Below are 21,727 nucleotides of genomic sequence, written 5' to 3' on the forward strand. Positions count from 1 at the left end.
AGACAGAGACCATCTTTCAGTGCAGAAGGTCCCATGTTCAGCCTTAGCAAAAAGCTTCAGGTCGCAGGCGGTGGAAGGACCTTGGCCTGTGACTCTGCAGATTTTTATTTAAAGAATATGTATCCTGCTCTTTGGCCAAGGGAGGCTCCTAGACAAGCTGACAAAGCACTTTAAAAAAAAGACAGCCCCTGCCCTCAGGCTTCCAGTCTAAGAAAAGATGCAGCATAAGAAGAAAATGGACTGGAAAGGAGAAAGAAATAAGAAAACTCAGGTAGTAGGTCTTAGTTACAAGTCCTTCTAATGACAAGATGGGGTGGGAAGGTTCAAGCGGGGGGAAAGGTGCCCAGTTGTGCCAATGAAGTGACCTTGCCTCTCTTTTCTTCCCTCCTTTACTGCAGCCTGATGTGAAGGCTGCTATTGGGCAACAGCAAAGATGCTCTGTCCAATGGGAGCCACAGGAGAGGAGAGTGCTCTTCTGATCAGGTCTTGCTTGTAGGCTTCCTGCAAGCAGCTGGTTGGCCACTGTGGTCGCTGGCCTGGTCTGGCAAGCTCTTCTCATGTTCTTACAATACTGGGCTAGATGGAGAAGCAGACTGAAACGATGCCTTATGAGGAATGGCTTAGGGAGCTGGGTATGTTTAGCCTGGAGAAGAGAAGGTTAAGGGGTGATATGATAGCCATGTTCAAATATATAAAAGGATGTCATACAGAGGAGGGAGAAAGGTTGTTTTCTGCTGCTCCAGAGAAGCGGACATGGAGCAATGGATTCAAACTACAAGAAAGAAGATTCCACCTAAACATTAGAAAGAACTTCCTGACAGTAAGAGCTGTTTGGCAGTGGAATTTGCTACCAAGGAGTGTGGTGGAGTCTCCTTCTTTGGAGGTCTTTAAGCAGAGGCTTGACAGGCATCTGTCAAGAATGCTTTGATGGTGTTTCCTGCTCGGCAGGGGGTTGGACTGGATGGCCCTTGTGGTCTCCTCCAACTCTACGATTCTATGATTCTATGGTACATTGCATGCAGCTATAAAACAGGTTTTTTTTTCCTTTCCCTTTTTAGAATGCATGTGAGAAGGGTTCATTCCCCCCCCCCAGTTATTGTACAGACATTTTTTATTAAAAAAAAGAAAATTTACTGTTTATATTTGCATCTGCCATTCAGAGCTGACATGGATGGATAGCAGTGGTCAGGTAGTTTGCTTGCATTTGCAATATCCCCTATAGTTTTTATCCCCCACCCCCACCAGTCCCCCCTCCCTCCCCCAGAAAGCAAGCCAAAAGCTATTTGTCTCCTACTTTTTTTAAAGACTGCCTGCACTCGTTTTGTCCCAGCGGTAGGGCTCCATCCATCTTATAAGGATTCCAATCTGTCACCGCAACTGTCAGCTGTCCTATCTGCGGGGTAGTAAAACATCCCAGCTGGAAGCATTTGCTTCATGTTACGTCGGAGAGAGGGAAAAGATCTGCCTGAAGGAAAGGGGGGGTCTTTAGTCAGGTTATGGGGGGTGGTGTGTGTGCAAGATGCTGGGTTAAAATAAAATAAAAAACAAATGCTTATCGCACGGATGAGGACCAGGGGCAGAAGAAAATGAGAGCGAAAAGGAGGGCAGCGGAGCGGAAGATGTAAATAAATAGAATGAAAAAGGAAGGCTGCAGATAAGTGACCCTTGGAAACTGGACATAGCGGATTCTCTAAGGTTGATCTAAATGAGACAGCATGCGATTTGGGTGATGTGTAGCTTCATTGGGTGGTATCCGGCTAATGCATTCTGTCAGCACAAGGATTTCTGTTTGTGCAGTTGAACTCCCCCCCTTTCTTCCCATGTGCACCCCACACCCACCCACACCCCAAATCTGCTCTAGATTTTGGAGGGAAACCCAGAACAGATCTCAGGGTTGGGCAAAGGGAGGAGGGAGGAGGGAAAGTTGTGTTGCGCAAGTGGAAGTCCTTGCGCAGATGGAGCACATTACTTGGGGCCACATTGGACATGATCATCACCACCATCAAACTTATTGATTGCTTTTTGTTACAGCAATAACCCAAAGTGATTTAAAGCGATAAATAAGGCATATGTTAAAACCAGCATAAAAACAAAACAGTGATAACTTTTGCCTGTTGTTTAATTATATTTCAGGAACTAAAATGTCGGGGTATTTTGAACTCTGTGCATGTATGAAATGAAAAAGTTATTGATTTGTTATGCCTTGATTTTTCCCCCTTGCTGACTGTGACCCAGGCCACATTTTAAACCCCTTTGAAACATGTTTTGCCTTGAATTATTAAGTATAATAAATGTAATTTCTTCTCCTTCTCCTCACACAGGCCAGCCCTGCCCCAATCATCGTCAACACAGATACTTTAGACACTATTCCCTACGTAAGTTGAAAAGATTTAATTGCATTTTCTCATTTCATTGATATCATTATTATTAATGTTAAGTTTGGTACAACAGGAAAATTGAAAGAGTAAAGGCATTGGGGGTGAGTGGGAAGTCTTATGTGTATACAGTGGTACCTCGGGTTAAGTACTTAATTGGTTCCAGAAGTCCATACTTAAACTGAAGCGTACTTTAGCTGAAGCGAACTTTCCCATTGAAAGTAATGGAAAGTGGATTAATCCGTTCCAGACAATGAAAAACATCCCCTAAAACAGCAATTTAACACAAATTTTACTGTCTAATGAGACTATTGATCCATAAAATGAAGGCAATAATCAATGTACTGTGCTATAAAATAAATAAGACAGTATTATAGATGATAAAAAATAAAATTACAGTGGTACCTTGAATTAAGTACTTAACTGGTTCTGGGGTGCCATCTGAGTGGTGATAGCGGCGTGCGTGAAGCGCCGATAGAGCGCTTCTGCGCATGCACAAAGTGCGCAGATCGCTTCTGCGCATGCACGCGCGGCAGAACCCGGAAGTAAACACTTCCGGGTCCACAGTGTACTTAAACTGAAAGTACTCAAACTGAAGCGTACTTAAACCGAGGTATGACTGTATACAGTATGTAGGAGTGTATGGTGAATTGTATTGTATTTTGAATTGGCATTGTTTTGAAATCTTTTTTTTAAAAAGACCATATATAATTATGTTATGTTATCAAGTAAATTCAATAAAAAATAAAAGCAAAAAACATTATTATTATTATTATTATTATTATTATTATTATTATTATTACAAGCATGAGATTCTCTAAATTGGTTAAGTTGCATGGCTACTTTGGCTCTTACTAGCTAATTTGTTTTGTTCTCTGTGAAATAAAGATGAAGAGCCCTTATTTTTTAAAAAATAACAGTTCTAAGAGAAATGTTTTATGTTCAAATTGTTTCCCTTCTACAAATATAAAGTCTGTTACTAATTGGAGTGGCTGTTTATAATATTTATTTATTTATTTATTTATTTATTTATTTATACCCACCCATCTGGCTGGGTTTCCCCCACCACTCTGGGCGGCTTCCAACAAATACCAAAATACATTAAAATATCACAGATTAAAAACTTCCACTGTGTTCTGTGATGTTCTGGGGGTCTCTTATTCTGACACCTTCAACGGTCATGGAAAATCCTGGGATCTGTAGCTCTGCAAGGTCAGCACACATTAAAAAAAAAAACCCTGCAATCCGAAGGATTCTCCATGACTGTTGAAATGGTATGATACTGCTTTAAATGTATTGTGTGGGTGTGAACTTAGTTCGCAACGCAAAGTGCTGATGGGTTTGCTGTTGTGCAAATGGCAGGGGAAGAGAACACCATAATACAAAGGTGGGCAGACTTCAGACTTGCAGGTTTCTTTTAACAGAACCCTGAGATCCTCCAGTTACAGCTAGATATGGAATAGTGGCCCTGAGATCCACCAATTACAGGTGAGAGGGGAGCATTCTCTCTGCTCAGTTTGCTTTCAGTACCAGCACTGAGCTCCCAGTCCTGTCACACAGAAATCCGCGCCTGGTTTTCACTTCAATCTTTCTTCATCTCAGCAGCCTAATTTAGAACAGAGGAAGCCCAACCCTGTTTTTATTGTCAAGCAGGTGGGAGACAGAATCCTTGCTGTTCTTTGCTGAAGCATTCAGTCATCTACCAGTAGACCCCAGCCTACCTTTGGTCCACCCTGTCATATAAAATAAACTGAATTGCAGCTTTTTCTTTTCCTCCCTCTCTAGCAACTATTTCAACTTCTCTCCCCTCTTCCTTTAACTCCAAAACTGTAAATGGTGCCTTGTGATAAGTCTGTGCATTTATATCATATGTCACAGGACTGTGATAAACCTGTGTGTCTATACCATTTGTCACAATGATTGCTGCTGAACGACTCGAAAGTGAACAGGATACTGGCACAATGCCCACACCTATGCTAGTTACTCAGCAATATCAAAAGCAATGTGATGGCCAAAAACAATTACAATGTGGAATTTTATGGAATAATTCAAAACATAAAGATTAACAAATGAAAGTCTCTGAAAGTAGGTCATAATTTGAACATTTTATTTTCAGTTTATGAAAATAAATTACATATCTTTCTACTTACGAGTGTTTGTTGAACTAATTGGCTGATGAAGAATTCAACGAAACAGTAGTTGCTATCCGGAAACACTGTTCAGCAGAGTTCAGAGTTGGACGTCAGAATTGGGCATTGCCGATTACAAAGCTTCACAGCTTGTTCTCCGCCGGGTAAAGTCTCGCACCGTGATTCATTTAGTACTTTCAGAGACTTTAGTTTGAAGAAGAGTTTGGATTTGATATCCCGCTTTATCACTACCCGAAGGAGTCTCAAAACGGCTAACATTCTCCTTTCCCTTCCTCCCCCACAACAAACACTCTGTGTTTGTTCATCTTTATGTTTTGAATTATTCCATAAAGTTTCACATTGTAATTGTTCTTGGCCATCGTGTTGCTTTTGATATTGCTGAGTCATATTTTGCAACACATGGGTTTGTGTGTTTACCCTATGGTTATGACGGAGAAAGATGGCAGATGAGGGCATTTAAGAATGTGGACAAAATTGTAATGACTAAAAGGTTAATTGTGGGGGAAAGAAGGAGGTGGGGTACCTTTTTTCCATCACCCACATCTCAGTGGTGGGTGGGGCCTGAGGCATAAATGGGTGGTGAAACAGATGTGACTCTTACCACTGCAGAGAAGGTTACATTCCAGCCAGGCAACGGTCTGTGGTTTCTACTCACACTCTACATACAGGCCTGCATGCATGTCTCTCCATCTAGGCAAGTAATGTTATCATATTTCAGGGGCACATAACAGCCAGGCAAAAGCATTTGAGGAGTGTATGAGGCAAGGCTGGCAAAGGGGCATGACCTAGGCTGCAGATCCCCCAACCCCCAATTTAGGAGATTGAGTTTCCTGGATAATGATGAATTAGAAGTACCAAATACCAAATGCACAAGAGCACCTGTTGAAACACTGTGTGTTTTGCTTAGTGTTATATATTGTTGTTGTTGTTTAGTCGTTTAGTCGTGTCCGACTCTTCGTGACCCCATGGACCATAGCACGCCAGGCACTCCTGTCTTCCACTGCCTCCCGCAGTTTGGTCAAACTCATGTTCGTAGCTTCGAGAACACTGTCCAACCATCTCGTTCTCTGTCGTCCCCTTCTCCTAGTGCCCTCCATCTTTCCCAACATCAGGGTTGGGAGTCTTCTCTTCTCATGAGGTGGCCAAAGTATTGGAGCCTCAGCTTCACGATCTGTCCTTCCAGTGAGCACTCAGGGCTGATTTCCTTAAGAATGGATAGGTTTGATCTTCTTGCAGTCCATGGGACTCTCAAGAGTCTCCTCCAGCACCATAATTCAAAAGCATCAATTCTTCGGCGATCAGCCTTTTTTATGGTCCAGCTCTCACTTCCATACATCACTACTGGGAAAACCATAGCTTTAACTATACGGACCTTTGTAGGCAAGGTGATGTCTCTGCTTTTTATATGTTATATATTACCCTGGTCTAAACCACTGAGCCTTGGGCTTGCCGATCAGAAGGTTGGCGGTTCGAATCCCCACGACAGGGTGAGCTCCCATTGTTTGGTCCCAGCTCCTGCCAACCTAGCAGTTCGAAAGCAAGTCAAAGCGCAAGTAGATAAATAGGTACTGCTCCAGCGGGAAGGTAAACGGCGTTTCTGTGCGCTGCTCTGATGTCGGTATTCCGTTGCACCAGAAGCAGCTTAGTCATGCTGGCCACATGACCCAGAAAACCAGTCTGCGGAGCGGACAAACACCAGCTCCCTCAGCCTGTAAAGCGAGATGAGCGTATGCGACTGGATTTAACTGTCAGGGGTCCCTTTACCTTTACCTGTATCTTACCCTAGAACAGCGGCTCCCTGGGATTGCCTGGGGCATGTGCTAAGAGGCAGCGGGGTGGCAGGGGGCGTTGGAGGTGTAAGCAATTAGACCTTGAGAAGTTGGTATCACTGGATCACGTTCCTAAGTTTTGTTGAATTAATTAAACTAAATAGTTTTAATTGGATATTGACTAAAGGTGCAATTAATGGAGAGTGCTTTGAATCTTATTGTGCTATTCTCTTCCTTGGTGGGTCGTGCAAACCCTCTCTTCTGAATGTTGCTTTATATAGGGTAAGGTAGAGGCACTGTGGATGACTTTATGGAACTGAGGGGCTAGTGGCCAGAAAAGTATGAGAACCACTGCCCTAGAACAAATAATAAATGCAAATTCAAAATGCGCACACCGAAGTGAGTGGCAAGTTGTGCCCAATGGACCTGATGGGGCTGCCAGGAGCCAATGGGGATCATAGCTGCCAAGTCTCCCGTATTCCCCAGGAAATCCCCGTTTTTCCAGCTGTTCCTAGCTGAAAAAACGGATTTTTTTGTTTTCCCCCGGTTTATTCTGGCACGGCGGCCATTTTGGAACTGGGCGGAGCATGCTCAGAAGCGACTTTTGATGCTTCTCTGCCCAGTTCCAAAATGGCTACAGTGCGACTTCTGGCGCAGCGGCCATTTTGGAACTGGGCAAAGCAGCATCAAAAGTCACATCTGACCATGCTCCGCCCAGTTTCAAAATGGCGGCAGCGCTACTTCCGGTCTGCTACTTCCGGTCCGGTCCCTTATTTCTCTGACAGCAACTTGGCAGGTATGATGGGGATATCAATGGCAGACTTGATGTCTCAGATTTCAGTGCACTGCCCATGGTGCAACCAAACCAATCAGGCTCCCCTAAATCCCCCTTTGGGGATGTGGCAAATGAGGTCATGGGGCATGGCCAAATTGTTCTGGTTGTCCCCCCCATCCTCTTCCCTTGCAAAGTTACTACACTGCTAGCCTAGAAGTCTGTCTTCAATGAGCCTCTTGCAAGTGCAAATGGAATGTTTCAGACTTGTTTTAAATGAATACCCTTGGCTGCCTTGTTGCGTCCATAAGGTAAACACAAGCATTTACACAACCGCCCCTTAGTTTCCCCTCTCCCAGAAGTTGTCACACAACCATGTGGAAGGGGGGAGGGAGCAGGAAGCAAAAAAATAATAATGGTGGTGAGATCAGATCTCAGCCCTATTCTACACACGACAAGGCCAATATAAATAAATGGCAAGAAAGCAGAGAAATTCAAGGCCTTGGAGGGCATGAATGCAGAAGGGAAATTAACTACAGCACATCTCTTGAAAAAAATGGCACATATCAATCACTGCCCTGTGATGGATAAAAATGAGATGTCTGCTTTGACTAGTGCATTAGCTGCAAATGCCTTAAGGAGAAAGAGATGAAATGTTGGTCACAAACAAGCAGCGCACTCAGATCCGCTTGAGCTCTGAGCTGAAGCCAAGGAGGGGTTGGAGAAAGCCCACTAGCTGATAAAAGCCCAGGAATGAAAGCTTTCTCCTGCTATGTTGAGTGGATACTAAATCAGGTTTGTAAACATCTTGATAAATTATCGCTGGTAAATTTGAAAGGACTGCTGCCATTGAGTATATATTTGTCTGGAGAAAAGGGGATTAGAGTGGCTTATTCTGATGGTTAAAAATAGGAGGAAAAGAGGAGACTATTGTTCTCCTGCCCACTGGGACTGGATTCAAACAGAGGGAGCAGGGGTGAGTGAAGCCCTGTAGGAACTCTTCATGCTGAAGCCTTTTCAGGCCAGCCTAGAAGGATGGACTTCTGAAGGAAATCAGTCTGGTCTTAGGGCAGGGGTGGCCAACTCCCAAAAGACTGTGATCTACTTTCAGAATCATCATGGGGGGTTCAGCTCAAAGTTGTTGAGCTTTCTTTAGGGAGAAGGAAAGGGGGGGGTAACCAGATTTGATAACCTTTTTGGGGGGAGCACTGCCCAAATATTTTTCTTATGGGGGACAACAGAAACTTTTAGAGATTTCTTGGGAGAGAATTGCATAAAAGCACTCACAAAACTGTACGCCGCACAAACTCCTTTGCCCACTCCATTAACCTACCTATCAAGATTTCTTAAAAATACATGCCTTCATCCACTGTTAGTGTGACACCTGCATCACCATTTTGGTAACCAACTGTTCAATATCAGTCGAGTACTGTGTCAGGGCCAGCTTCAGGGAATCCAGGGATCTACCAGAAATGTGCTGGGGATCTACCGGTAGATCCCGATCTACCTGTTGGCCATGCCTGTCTTAGGGTTTCAGCTTGGTCTGGGATGGGCAAATCGGTCAGTTTTGGCTTCCCTCACCTACTCATTTTTCAAATTTTAAGCTCAGTTCATCACATTTCCAGATCATAGAATCATAGAGTTGGAAGGGGACCATCAGGATCATCTAGTCAACCTCCTGCAATGCAGGATCCCCCCCCCAATGTGGGGCTTGAACCCATGACCCATAACCAAGCAAACAATGCTTGGTTTGCTTTTTATTTTATTTTTTAAGCCTCTCCAGAATGTGCATTTCTCTTAACATACACGTTTTTGCATGCAATTTCCCCCCAAATACACATTTATTTATTTTTGCAAACAATGTGTTCCAATATAATGCCTTTTGTGTGTTATTTTCACCAATGAATGTACAGTCATGCAAATTTCCCCCATTATATTGTATATAATTTGTATGCTACTTAATATACAGAACCCATGAGTATTTTACATGAAAATATTTTTAATATATACAAAAATATAAAATACAAAAATATATCAGTCTAAGGGATGTTAATCAAACTTGCAGATGACAGAAAGTTGGAAGGGACAGTAACATGGAAAGCGGAATCAAGATTCAAACACAGACACATATATGGTAACACAGAGAGTTTTCATTTCATTAGGCTTTTAAAAACAAAATTTGCAAACTAGTGAGAACTGAACTTGAAAATGGAGAGGGACTGAAATTGACAGATTCACCAATCCCTACCTATGACCTAAAATGTACTTTCTCCCTACTAACCTATCAATTTCTGGCAGTAGGGAAAGGGCCCATATTGTTTGGGGAGCTGCTTTTATAGCATATTCAGCTTACTGGCTAATCCGTCCCAACAGCTCTGCTTTTTATGATGTGTGTGGGAGATAAGAATTTTTTGCCTCAGGCAGATTTTTAAGAAACGTTCAGATCCGTTCCCTCATTATTCAGTTGCATTATTCATATGAATAAATGATCATTTCAATTAAGATGCAATGGTTTGATAAAATTCTTTTAATGCCTTCTTGCGATGAAAGCTCCCAGTTTATACTTAGATGAAATTCTCTTTTTGTTCCTGCATTGGCATGGCGTTTATACCTGCCTCAAGCATCTGTAATTATGGATGCTAAAAACACACACACGAAACTTCCCGTCAAAAATTAGCTTCTTAATTAAGATTATAGGGGAAAGTGTCATCCTTGACATTCTGCAAGGAGCCAATCTCTGGCAAAATGGCAAATTTGGGGGTTATGGGTGGGAAGGAGGTACCCTGGAGTCTTGTCATATATTCTGTTGAGAAACTGCAATTTTGCCACCTTCATGCTGCTTTCCAGCTTGTGGGGATATGTTGAGAATTCTTACATTGGCTACCATAAAGCAGGTTTCTGAACATTTAGGATTTAAGTGAGTCTCAAACACTTGCATGCAGAACCAGATCAGTTCTGCTTTTGAATTACGGTGCTGGAGGAGACTCTTGAGAGTCCCATGGGCTGCAAGAAGATCAAACCTCTCCATTCTGAAGGAAATCAGCCCTGAGTGCTCACTGGAAGGACAGATCATGAAGCTGAGGCTCCAATACTTTGGCCACCTCATGAGAAGAGAAGACTTCCCTGATGTTGGGAAAGATGGAGGGCACAAGGAGAAGGGGACGACAGAGGACGAGGTGGTTGGACAGTGTTCTTGAAGCTGCGAACATGAGTTTGACCAAACTGCGGGAGGCAATGAAAGACAGGAGTGCCTGGCGTGCTCTGATCCATGGGGTCACGAAGAGTCGGACTCGACTAAACGACTAAACAACAAATTAAAAAATAATAATGCTTGACATTCTCTTTTGGAGGCTATGGCCTGGTGAAAGAGCCCCATTGGACTGATCCATTCACCCCCAATTAAAATATGCGTACATCAGATGACTTATGTAGATTTTTGCCATCTGCATTGGCCAAACCTGGATTGCAATTTAGATCCTCCCCTCTCTCTCTGGCCGTATTTTGCATTATAGAGGGATTCATTGACCATAGTGCATCGAGCTAATGAAAAACACCTGGCATCCGGCTCGAATTGTAATCTGCACTCCATCAAACAAGGCACGTCTGTCGTCTTGCAACCAGCTAGGAGAAACGAATCTCTCTGTGGGTAGTGCAAATTAACTTTGTCTCATGAATACTTGATCCGATAATTTTCTACGGAAGATTGACTTGATTGGAAGGTAAACGTGATCCCGGACAGCTTCCGTAAGGTAGTTTTTATGCTTTGTGGAGACAGCGGAGAATGTTAAACCCGGAGTGAAATGTAACTGTTTGTTTTCACCCTACTTTCATATACTCCACCTGATAATGAAGGATTAATGGCTAGAAATCTGTATGTGCCCTCACAGCAAAGCCCTAAACTCTGCCGTTTTCTGCCAGCAACAGTCATCAACACGCTCTTCAGTTGATGGCGGTGGAGGTGAATGGGGCGCTGCCCTCACCAACTTGAGTCTGCCCGCAACCAGCCCCAGCTAGTCTTTCTTATTACTTACATCAAGTCCAGGATGTGGGAACCGAAAAGCAACGGAAACTTAAAGTTGCCTAGGTGCATTTAAAAAATACACATCTTTGCCAGTCACTGAGAATAGCAAAAGTGGAAGCACCGGGTGAGCCTCGCTGGAGGAAAAACATCACACAAGTGGGTTCCACCACCGGGAAGGCCATCTCTCTGGGCACAAGTCATTATCTAAAGTAATGGTGCACCAAAATCCCCTCTTCATGTTTTTGGGACCATTTGACTCCCATTTTTGGCTGCCTGGCAAAAATGAAACAAATTGTGTTTTTGATTGCTTTAGTGGGACAGGTGGGAAGACAGGAGAAATTTCCCTGAAATATCTTGCTCCACCATTTGACTGCATTTAACCTTGCTTAACTCAACATGCTGGCCCAGAGTTCTCCAATTCCTTCTTCACCTTTTAAAAAAATCTATTATTATTATTATTAATAATAATACCCCGCCTATCTGGCTGGTTGGCTTCCAACAGAATATTAAAATAATCTATTAAATATTAAAAGCTTCCCTAAACAGGGCTGCCTTCAGATGTCTTCTAAAAGTCTGGTAGTTGTTTTTCTCTTTGACATCTGGTGGGAGGGTGTTCCACAGGATGGGTGCCACTACTGAGAAGGCCCTCTGCCTGGTTCCTTGTAACTTGGCTTCTCACAACGAGGGAACCACCAGTTTGAAGTGGCCATTCAAGCCGCCATTTAATTCTCACCAGCAGCACAAGGTGAGACTGCATTCCTTGAGGGTGCTGGGTTAGAATAAGTACATAAGAAGAGTGCTGGATCAGGCCAATGGCCCATCTAGTTCAGCATCTTGTTCTCACTGTAGCTACCCAGGGCACTCTCCTCTCCTGCAGCTTCTATAAACTGGTAATCAGAAGCATTGTTACCCCTGACTGTTGGAGACAGAACACAGCCATTTGTGTGTGCCCAGGAAGAAGGCTATGTGATGAGAGAAACTCCCAGGGCATTCTTCAAGCGACGTTACCAAGTTTTGTATGGATTTCCTCCCCGTAGCCCCATGTTTATTCTTCCCCCATCTCCAAGGTCAGGGCCAAGCAGGATACTTTGCTGCTTGGGATGAATGACGAGATGTCTGCCTCCTGCATTAAAAAGGCAGCCAGGTTGGCAGTTAGAATCTTTCTTCAACACTGATGGCAGGAGAGTGTCCTCCACTGTTTTCTGAGCTTTTAGCTTCAGGCAGAGATGCAACTCAGTTTTCCAACCCCTCGCTGCAACTCCCTGCCACCCCAGCTTCCTCTTCCCGTGGCATGTGCCTCACTCCGCCTCATGGTAGAGCTGGCCCCATGAAAAGCACCACCCTGAAAGACAAATAGTTGCTAATTACCAAATAAATAGCTAGCAATGCATGTGATGACAGCCTTGTTATTATGATCACAGTCATTCTGGCTGAGCTTGTTGTAAAGATGTGTGTGTGTGTGATAACTGAAGTTTTATATACATAATGTTAAATGCAATTATGGCTATGAAAATTGTGGTAATTTGATTGGGTTCATGTTCAGGACAGGCCCACTTAAATCAACAGGACTTAAAACGACTGTGTTAATTCGCAGTGTTTCAATGTATCTACCCTAAGCAGGGCCGTCTTTATCCGGGGGTGCAAGGCACCCGGGTGCCAATTTCTGGCGGGCGCTGGGCACCCGCCACTGATGCCACCTAAGCTTGTCGTTCACAAAAAAAGATCCCCCCCCAGTGTCCGCACCCCTCTTTTTCCTTTTTGGCTGGACTCTGCACGAGCTGGAGGCAAACAAACTGAAACCATGAAGCAGGAGCTGCTGGCTTTGGAGATGCCCGCTGGCAACTGGCCACCGGGGGACTCGTGCCCCTCTCTGCCCGCCCCCCACCCTGCCACTCTCAGTGGACCTGCTCCAAACTTGCCGCCTTGCTTTCCGCCTAGCTGCTCGCTGGCTGGCACGCCGAGGGGGACACCCGGATCCGGCTTGCTGGCCTCCCCCCCGTCCTCCCAAACACAGTGCCCCTCCTGGCACCTGGCCGCCCCCTTGAGCTCCACACACCTCTCTCGGGTGCCCGCTGGCTCAGATTGCCGCACTGGACCTGCCTGGAGCTCGGCATGGATGGGGCGGCTCAGAGGGGGGCCCAGGCTGCACTGCTGCTGCTACTCCTGCTGGCCACCTGCCGGCTGGTGCTGGGCACCAGAGCCTTCCCAACCCCTCCAGGAGCCACCCCAAAGCAGTACACTTTTCTTTCTTTTCCCTCCCTTTTTTTGTAAACAAGAGATAAGGCGTAAGCGTGGTGTCTGGCATAAGCATAATAAAGTTAATTTGGGGTATAAACTAAAATTGGGGGCGCTGGGTGGATCTTTGCACCCCGGCGGCACGTATGCTAAAGACGGCCCTGACCCTAAGTATGTCTGAGTCTGGATGTAGCCCACTGTGATTTGAGTTAAGAGTGTTAACTGTGAGTTTGGGAGCTGGGAAGTCTGGAATGCAGAAGGCCACAGAAGGCTTGATCTCTGGCTGTTGGATTTTTGGAATAGTCAAGTTACTTTAGAGCCGGTCTAATGTAAATACTGTCTGTTTAAGAGAAACAGGTGCAGGTGATTTCTGTTAATTGCCCACAGACGTGGGCTCTGCTTCTTGCGTATAAGGATCTGCCAGAAAGACTTTTGTATCTCTTAGTTAGATCTTTCAGTTTGATTCATCTCGTAGTAGATCACTCTCTCAGCTGTTCTCGGTTTAAGAGATTCCTTAGTTGACTCTTAGTATGAGAGTTGCTTAGTTATAATGCTAGTTTGCTGTTAATTCTTGGGTTGTTTAATGGGAGTTTTGTGGGAGGTTTGGAAAGTGGGTAGATAACATTGCTAAGAGAGAAAGCATTTATCTTTAGTTTAAAGTCTCTTTAGATTCAGTTTGTTTTTCAGTTAAAGAAACCCAACCGTTTGTATTTTGATCTGCATACTTTTACAAGTGTGCAGCCAGTAAGGGGTTTCATATGAGGGAAATAATACCCTATGTTCTTGGTGGTGTTTTCTTAGCCAGGTCAACTTCTGACTGCGTATACTCTGCATGAAGCGTACTTTAAAGGGCCGCTATAAAACTGGGATATATGATTTAGGTTAAGCAGGTTTCAATATCCAGTTTTCTCCAATGTTATTCTTATCATATATTTTCCAATACAGTACTGGCATCTCCAGGTAGGGCAGGAATGGTCCCCTGCCCCACAGCCTCTGCCAATCGGTGTGTAGACAATACTGAGCTAGATGGACAAACAATCTGGCTCTGTATAATGCAGCTTCTAATGTTCCATTGCCTGGAACCTTCTATCCTCCCCTGCAGGGTTGTTGTTTTTATTATTAATATTTAAAAGACTGCCTCTAGCTCTGTCCACAGCCAAGAGATGTCTTGGAACTCCGATTGGCCTTAGCTCCCAGGGGGCTCCAATGTTTTTTCCCCCTAAATCTCAGCCCACACCTATGGTTAGATCTCATGTTAATTTGAAGACTAGTTTGGATAATCATCATACACCTTCCCCCACGCCCACCCCAGATGGTTTCCTAAAAGAAATTCCTTCTGTGATTTTTTCCTCACTCGTTTTTGCTGCATTAATAATAACGCAAAGGAAGCCTGACTCTATGCAGTGAAGCAAAGAAAAGCCTTACGGAGCAGCGTTTGTTAGCTAGAGATCTAGGTTGGACTTTCCACCTGCCACAGTGATCTAAAATAAGCGCAGTGGTCCTGGAGCAGGCAGAAGGGTTGTCTTAGGCTGGAAAAGACAGTAAAATGTAGATTACCATAAGGCAAGAAAGCAAGGTAACCTCTTGTGTACTGCTTAATAATCATGCTTTAAGAGTTTACAAAACCAGAGGGTTGTTGTACGAATGTTCTACTTTTTAAAAAAAAGAAGTTTAACAATTTGTACTGTGCTTTGCAAATTGAGGCAGGTGAAAAGAGCAAATATTAGGCATCTCAGTAGGAGGAAATGAGAACAGCATGTTGCTGAATACATTTGTGTACCTTTCCTTTCCTCGCTATGATTTATTTGTTTTTCTTGGTCGTTTAGATGGAAGCTGCAATTCTTAATGGAGGCTTTTGGATGTTTTTTTCCTTTTCTTTAAAAAAGAGAGATTGATTCATTCCCGTTGGATAAAAATCTAAACTGGATATTAAAGTGGTTGGGCTTAGATCCAAAGGACTCCATGGTGTGATCTGTGCACAAATGAGGTTTGTAAGCTGGGGCCCTTCTGAAAGCCCCCCCCCCTCAATGCATACAAGACCCTGAAGATGTGTGTGAGACTTCAAGAGATGAACTGTGGCTTGTTCTTGAGAGGCAAATTACCTGTGTCAGAGACATATCCATATGCCAATTCATTTCTGGTCTGAATTCAACCTTTTACAAATTGCACAGAAATCTCTGAATGACCTAGGATATAAATACAGACGTACCTCAGAAGTCGAACGGAATCCGTTCCGGGAAGTTTGTTCGACTTCTGAAATGTTCGGAAACCAAAGCGCTGCTTCTGATTGGCTGCAGGAAGCTCCTGAAGCCAACCAGAAGCTGCGGAATCCCTGTCAGACGTTTAACTTCCAAAAGAATGTTCAAAAACTCAAACATTCACTTCTGGTTTTCGATTGTTCGGGAGCCGGTACGTTCGACTCCCAAGGCATTTGGGGGCCAAGGTCATAGCTGCCAAGTCTCCCATTTTTCATGGGAAACCCCCGTATTTTAAACCGTTTCCCGCTGGCAGCCCGGATTGGGGAAAATCCCGTAAATCCCCCGGATCTCCTACCTGCCAGGGGGGCTCCATTTTGGGTCCTGACGCCGCCCAATTTCCGGTGCCCAGACATGGGTAGCGCAGCACCAGAAGTCGCTTCTACGCATGTCCGGACATGTGTAGAAGCGACTTCCGGTGCTGGCGCCGCCCAATTTCCGGTGCCCATATGTGGGTAGCGCGGCACCAGAAGTCGCTTCTACGCACATGCGTAGAAGTGACTTCCGGTGCCGCGCCACTGCTGATCCCACATTTTTCAGCGGGAGACTTGGCAGCTATGGCCAAGGTATGACTGCACTTGAGGAGGAGCTCTCACCTTGTATGTGGCTGCCTATGAATTGAGGACCTTTAGAGGCCCTCCTTAATATTCCTCTGCTAGGAACTATATGGTTGGCTGTGACACACAACCAGGCCTTTTCTGTGGTGGCACCCTAACTCTGGAATTCTGTTTCCTTTGAAATCCTATTGGCTCCTTTAGGCACCAGATGAAAACCTGTTTGTTCAGGCTGTTGGGCAATAATGCTGCTGCTCTGATACTTCCGTTGTGTGCTTTGGCCGGATTGCTGCAATGCATGGTTTTAAACTGAGTGATGCTCTTTCACAAATTTCATTTTAAACCACTTCAGAGGTTGTGGGATATATAGCAGTATATAAATAGACTAAGGAAGGGAGGAATAAATGTGTGGGAACTGAGACACTGCTGAATTCCTAAATCAGGTGGCAGGAAACTTTTTTTACCCCAAAAGCCACATTCGTGGGGCTGGCACTGGCACACCAGTTGTTAGCAGGGCCAGAGGGGGGAAGTGGATGGAGCACCAGGCGTAACTCTTGCCTTTGCACAGTAAGACTGCATTCCAGCCACACAAATGCCAGTGATTTCCATCCCACCAGCACCCCACCTGCTTATCTCTGCATCCTCAATCTAGGTTGAGGATGGGAGACACCTGGCTTGAGAGCAGTACATGTGAAAAGGATCTAGGAGTCTTGGTAGACCACAAACTTGACATGAGTCAACAGTGTGATGCAGCAGCTAAAAAAGCCAATGCAATTCTGGGCTGCATCAATAGGAGTATAGCATCTAGATCAAGGGAAGTAATTGTACCACTGTATTCCACTCTGGTCAGACCTCACCTGGAGTACTGTGTCCAGGTCTGGGCACCACAGTTCAAGAAGGATACTGACAAGCTGGAACGTGTCCAGAGGAGGGCAACCAAAATGGTCAAAGCCTGGAAACGATGCCTTATGAGGAACGGCTTAGGGAGCTGGGTATGTTTAGCCTGGAGAAGAGAAGGTTAAGGGGTGATATGATAGCCATGTTCAAATATATAAAAGGATGTCATATAGAGGAGGGAGAAAGATTGTTTTCTGCTGCTCCAGAGAAGCGGACACAGAACAATGGATTCAAACTACAAGAAAGAAGATTCCACCTAAACATTAGGAAGAACTTCCTGACAGTAAGAGCTGTTCGGCAGTGGAATTTGCTACCAAGGAGTGTGGTGGAGTCTCCTTCTTTGGGGGTCTTTAAGCAGAGGCTTGACAGGCATATGTCAAGAATGCTTTGATTGTGTTTCCTGCTTGGCAGGGGGTTGGACTGGATGGCCCTTGTGGTCTCTTCCAACTCTATGATTCTATGATTCTAGGCAACCATGAAGGTTACATTCCAACCAGGAAAAAGCACTTGAGGAGGGTGCAGTACAGAGCTGGCAAGGGGTGTGGCTGGGGGAGGAGCCATGACCTAAGGAAAGTCCTGGGGGCCAAATCCCAAATGGCAGGGAAGTGTATTTAATGGTGGGCATCTAAAGCTACAACTAACTTCCACCAAGATTAAAACAAAAACAGAAACTGGAAATAAGCAGAAGCGGGGAAGATCTCAGGAACAGGTGCCTTTCTTGGAAGCTCCCTATAGCTGAAATGTTGTCTTTCCAAATCATAGGGTGGTATTCACCTAAGTCCTACTCAGAGTAGACTCATTGAAATTAATGAACCTAAAGTTAACCATATCTATTAACTTCAGTGTGTCTACTCCAAGTAGGACTGGCACTGAATACCACCCATAGGGTGGGATCCATTGTAGTGCTAACTTAAAGTGACTTAGCCTTATATACCTGTTTTGCTGGTGAAATGTTTTGCACAAGTGGGATGCTGTTGGACCAAAGAATGCATAATTAAGCAGGCTGCTAGTAACTGTGTTTCACTATAGACTGTGCAATCTATTGCAGGGCTCGTTTCCCACAGTGCAACTGTTGTATTGGATTTCTCCACCACGCAATGTTAAAATTCACCTGTCTGCTAGCTCAAGAGCCCTTGCGCTAAGCAGACAGAGAATGTTGGATACAGCCCATAGTTATTTTCAGATAAAGTTGGCAAGATGGTATGAGTCGCCCCGTGCTATGCAAATTCTGAGTCAGCATAGGGTAGCTCACTTTGGGGAAGAGTCCCATATTGTAATCTCCTCTATGCAGAAGAAGAGAGGCAAGAGCTCTAAGGGCAACCAGCTAAACTTGTGCCATTCCCATGTGTCATTAGTTTTAATGCTTCACTGCTGTGCCAAAGTGAGCATTTCCCCACATATCTACTCAGTGTGGGCCACCAATCCTTAAGCTGCTTATCTCAAAGTAGTTCCTCCCAACTTGCGTTGGGCTGTGATAGTATGGTTTGGCAGCTGATGGACTATTGCCTTTTGCAAACTGTTAGGAAAGGAAGTATAGGCATGTTTCATTTAGTTAGCCCTGTGAAAGGATGGGGAGCTACTTGCAGGGAGCTGAGGATGGTTTTGGTTGCCGTGGAAGTAAGAATGAAGCTAACTGGCTTGAGATATCTTTGGAGAGGTTGGAAATGGTTTCATGACATAGTAAAAGATGCTTCGAGAAAAGGGGGCATGCCTTTCTTTCTTTTTCAATGAGAACCAGTCTGTGTGGTGTTGTATGTGTAGCATGCTCATGGTAATGGGTTGTTTCTAAGTACCACTCAGAGCAAATCCATTGAAATGAATGGCTCTCACTTGGTCATGCTGACTGGTTTCAGTGGGTCTCTTACTCTGTATAGAACTCAGTTGGATACAATTATGTAAATGGTGCGATTTTTTCAAAGTGGTTGGTGGAGGGGGAATAAATGAAAGAGGATCTAAATTAAAATGGAGCTCAAAATATTTCCTTGATAACATTGTTCAAAAGAATTTGGTAACTTGTTTCTCTTCCCACCATATGGGGGGGTATCTGCTTATAGGACCTGGCAATAACTGCACAACCCATTTCCTGAATTATATATTGTATGGCTCTTCCAAGGGGTCAGATGCCTCTGGAGAGCCCTGCAAAACTCTTCTTTTCCTATGTGTCAGAGCGACAGAATATTGCAAGTCTTTGCCAGTCAGCTCTTAAATGGAGCACTTTTTTCCCTTGGCATACCACTATTCAGTTCTTCCATGCATGGCATTCCTCATTTATTCCAGTTGAAGAAGTATTACCGACTTTTTCATTTGGAAACACTGTGTTTCATCACAGCTGAAAGAACACTTGTCCTTGGATAAAAGCAGGGATTTCCTTCCTTATCTCCCACAGGTATTAATAGATTTCTCTGTTATATCATCATTATTTTCTAGGTCAATGGAACAGAGATTGAATATGAATTTGAAGAAATTACATTGGAAAGGGTAAGTGAATTGTTCTTCGCACTTCAGAGGCCAGATGACTTTGTTAGCAACACAAATAAAGCAATTAATTGTGATATAATCCTTCATTTTCAGTTTAAGTATTTGGAGTGGAATTCCCTTTACATATTTATATGAAAATCCTATTGATCATGACTGCTGATGAAGCTTAAGTCCTGAAAATCTTGCCAATGTTTTGCTAGGCTGTTAGAACGTATATTATGTTGCAGATTTTTGCAGAATTCTTTTAGAAGTATAAAAGAACAAAACTTGACAACTCATATAGTTGTCTTAAGTATGATGTGATGTTTCTTCACATAGTTTCTGCTTTAGATTTTATTCCCCGTATGTTTATTTATAAAACTTGAATATGTTTCATGGTTATTATCCTGGTTTGGGGCAAATACTATCTCCCAAAGCTTCTCACATCAGTGAATATACTGCTGGTGGCAGAAGCTGCACACCAGCCTTCCCCAACATGGTTTCTTCCAGTTATCATTGGACTCCAACTCCCACTATCCCTGACCACTGACCATGCTGGCTAGGGCTGATGGGATATGTAGTCCAACAACAACTGAAGAACACCTGGTTGGGTCATGCTGCAGTACATAAACACTCTGGCTTACAAATTGAAAAGACAGAAGGCGTGCAAAGGGGAGTGGTGGGGAAAGGGAGAGAAGGAGATCAGATTGATGGGAAGAGAATGAAGTGATGAATCGTATACAAGTATGGCTGCCTGATTGGGACAAGGCTGACCTTCCCTTCTGTGTGTCCTTTCTTGGGTACAATGGATACAAGGACATGGTGAGTTTAAGCCCTATTCATGCATTACTTTTGTTTAGGAAATATCTGTGATGGCAATGGAGCTGGGCCATGCTTTACGTACCGCTCCTGCTGTTGGGTCTTTTACCTGTGATAACCACATGGTGCGCAGAATTGTCTGTAGACGTTTGAATGTGTGGCAGGCTCTGTGCATTCAGGAGTCCTCACACTTGAGAGTCTTTTTCAGTGGCAATAGTGCAGTATCCGGTCTGTGCTGTTTTCCACCTTCTAGATGTTCTTCTGTTTTATAGGCACATTAATGGAGGAGAAAGCTATGAATGACTGCCACCTGCAGTGTTGCACCTGAATACCAGTTTCTGGGAAATAAATGGGGAAAATGCTGTTGCACTCAGCTCCTGCTTTTTGGCTTCCCATGGTTGACCACTGTGAGAGGATGATGGACTAGACGGTCCTTGGGTCTGATCCAGCAGGGCTTAAGTTTGGGCAAACAGTGCATGATGTAATGAAGTAGGGAAAAGTCTAGGTTGAGGCAAGGCAAGTATTTAAAGATTAAGTAGTACCTTAAGTAGGGACACGGGTGGCACTGTGGTCTAAGCCACAGAGCCTAGGGCTTTCTGACCAGAAGGTCAGCAGTTCGAATCCCCGTGACAGGGTGAGCTCCCGTTGCTCGGTCCCTGCTCCTGCCAACCTAGCAATTGGAAAGCACGTCAAAGTGCAAGTAGATAAATAGGTACCGCTCCGGCGGAAAGATAAACAGCATTTCCGTGTGCTGCTCTGGTTCGCCAGAAGCGGCTTAGTCATGCTGGCCACATGACCTGGAAGCTGTACGCCAGCTCTCTCGGCCAGTAAAGCGAGATGATCACTGCACCCCAGAGTCGCCCGCGACTGGACCTAACAGTCAGGGGTCCCTTTACCTTCAGTACCTTGGACAGCTCAGGCTGGAGACTTAGTAAAAGCAGAACTTGAATGTTGTTTCAGCAACTGCCAACTTCTCCATCTACACATTCAGCTCTGCCTTCCATTAGAGGGGCCTCTTTAAACCAAGGGACCCGGTCTGCTTTACACCCATCAGTTCCAACAGTGTGAAGGAGACTTTGATTGAACTTTGGGTTTTGATCTCAAGCCCACAGAGGCAGAGAAGGGAAGCAGAAGAGCCCCCTTTGGGCTACACATAATGGTCTCCTCTTACACTAGTTCTTCTGAACTAGTAGAGACACCTGTGGGTGATCACGAAGGCAATTCCCTCTCCCACTTTATATCTCCAGCTTCATCTCCAGAAGATGGAAAGTATGACCCAGGGTAATGATAATATTAGACTTTCATTTTTTTCAAGAATATAAAAGCTCTTTAAAAGACACACATACTTATGAAAGTTTTTCATACAGCCAATGCATCTGTTTCTTAAAGACTAGCAACAGTGTCATAATCACAAAGGATAATG

At 44.3% G+C, this 21,727-nt stretch overlaps 1 protein-coding gene across 7 annotated transcripts in view; it reads left to right on the forward strand.

Moving 5' to 3' along the window:
- Positions 1 to 21,727, forward strand: part of DLG2 (discs large MAGUK scaffold protein 2) — an 863,264-nt gene that overhangs the window by 591,865 nt on the left and 249,672 nt on the right. For all 7 annotated transcript variants that reach the window (XM_060273906.1, XM_035114518.2, XM_060273902.1 and 4 more), the window contains 2 exons: positions 2,322 to 2,375; positions 19,456 to 19,506. In XM_060273906.1, the coding sequence (XP_060129889.1) occupies positions 2,322 to 2,375; positions 19,456 to 19,506 (105 nt within the window). The remainder of the gene's footprint in view (positions 1 to 2,321; positions 2,376 to 19,455; positions 19,507 to 21,727) is intronic.

Source organism: Zootoca vivipara, chromosome 4, assembly GCF_963506605.1.
Source record: "Zootoca vivipara chromosome 4, rZooViv1.1, whole genome shotgun sequence".
Lineage (NCBI taxonomy): Eukaryota > Metazoa > Chordata > Lepidosauria > Squamata > Lacertidae > Zootoca > Zootoca vivipara.